The 1,665-nt window shown below is 59.9% G+C and overlaps 1 protein-coding gene across 1 annotated transcript; it reads left to right on the top strand.

The window, feature by feature from the left end:
- Positions 1–14: 14 nt before the first annotated feature.
- ADRB2 (adrenoceptor beta 2, surface) lies at positions 15–1,591 on the top strand. Its single transcript, XM_008935048.1, has 2 exons — positions 15–1,207; positions 1,417–1,591. Exons 1-2 carry the CDS (start codon positions 15–17, stop codon positions 1,589–1,591), a joined length of 1,368 nt encoding a protein of 455 aa, XP_008933296.1.
- Positions 1,592–1,665: the final 74 nt, after the last annotated feature.

The raw sequence follows: 1,665 nt of genomic DNA, 5'->3' as shown, positions 1-1,665 counted from the left end.
CCTGCCCGGGGGTCATGGGGGGGGTGGCGGGCACCGAGCTGCCCCGCGGCAACGTCAGTGCCAACCAGAGCGCCGCCGACCCCACGGCGTCGCGGGACGTGTGGATGGTGGGCATGGGGATCCTCATGTCGGCGATCGTGCTGGCCATCGTCTTCGGCAACGTGCTGGTGATCACCGCCATCGCCCGCTTCCAGCGCCTCCAGACCGTCACCAACTACTTCATCACCTCGCTGGCCTGCGCTGACCTGGTCATGGGGCTGACCGTGGTGCCCTTCGGCGCCAGCCACATCATCATGGAGACGTGGACGTTTGGGAACTTCTGGTGCGAGTTCTGGACTTCCTTGGATGTGCTCTGTGTCACGGCCAGTATTGAGACCCTCTGCGTCATTGCCGTGGACCGGTACTTTGCCATCACCTCCCCTTTCAAGTACCAGAGCCTGCTGACGAAGAGCAAGGCACGTGTGGTCATCCTTGTGGTGTGGGTGGTCTCAGCCCTCACCTCCTTCTTGCCCATCCAAATGCACTGGTACCGGGCAGACCGTGCCGAGGCCATCCAGTGCTACGAGAAGGACACGTGTTGTGACTTCTTCACCAACCAAGCCTATGCCATCGCATCCTCCATCATCTCCTTCTACCTGCCGCTCGTGGTCATGGTGTTCGTGTATGCCAGGGTCTTCCAGGTTGCCAAGAAGCAGTTGCAGAAGATAGACAGGAGCGAGGGGAGGTTTCACGCCCAGAACAAGGAGCAGGAGCAGAAAGGGGGAGCTGGGCACCGGCGGTCCTCCAAGTTCTTCTTAAAGGAGCACAAGGCCCTCAAAACCCTGGGCATCATCATGGGCACCTTCACGCTGTGCTGGCTGCCCTTCTTCATCGTCAACATCGTGCACGTCATCCAGGATGACATCATACCCAAGTATGTGTACATCCTCTTGAACTGGTTGGGCTATGTCAACTCTGCCTTCAACCCTTTGATCTACTGCCGGAGCCCGGACTTCAGGTACGCCTTCCAGGAGCTCCTGTGCCTCCGCAGGTCCGCCCTGAAGATGTATGCCAATGGCTACTCAAACAGCAATGGCAAGAGCGACTACAATGAGGAGGACAACAGCTACCCCCTGGCATCGGATAGAACCTGCGATCTGCTCTGCGAAGAGGGATCCTTCCCTCAGCCCGAGGACTTTTTGCGCTGCAAAGGTACCGTGCCAAGCAGGTAGCCTCGAGACGTGGTGTGCTCTGGCGTGGCACACATCCCTTATAAAAGAGGAGCCTTTCCCTCTAAACCCCCCCGTGATAATAACAACAAAAATGATGATAACGATCGTCTTCTATGGCGCACCTAAAACCCCATGGCTGGGAGAGCCCCCAGACCCGTCAGACCTCCGGTGGACGGGCAGGGGCTGCTCTGTGGGCTGCTTGCAGGCTGCCTGGTCAGGGCCGCTACCGCAGGGCCCTGGAGCAGGACAGGGGGTGTGGGGAGTCCAAGGCTGTGCACAAAGCTCTTCCCCGGAGGGACTTCCTGGCCGTGGCCGGTGTTGAACTACCTCATGACCTTACTGTTAGCAGCCTCAAAGCCTTCCCGGTTCGCTTCTCGTAACCGAGCCGGTGGCCGTGGAACCCCTCGGGCAGTGCTGCCGCCGTTGTCCAGCCCGGGAGCCTGTGGGGGCCCGG

This window comes from Merops nubicus, unplaced genomic scaffold (assembly GCF_000691845.1).
Source record: "Merops nubicus isolate BGI_N331 unplaced genomic scaffold, ASM69184v1 scaffold30762, whole genome shotgun sequence".
NCBI classification, from domain to species: domain Eukaryota; kingdom Metazoa; phylum Chordata; class Aves; order Coraciiformes; family Meropidae; genus Merops; species Merops nubicus.
Note: the sequence above shows the minus strand (reverse complement) of the source record. Positions and strands in the feature narration are given on the sequence as shown.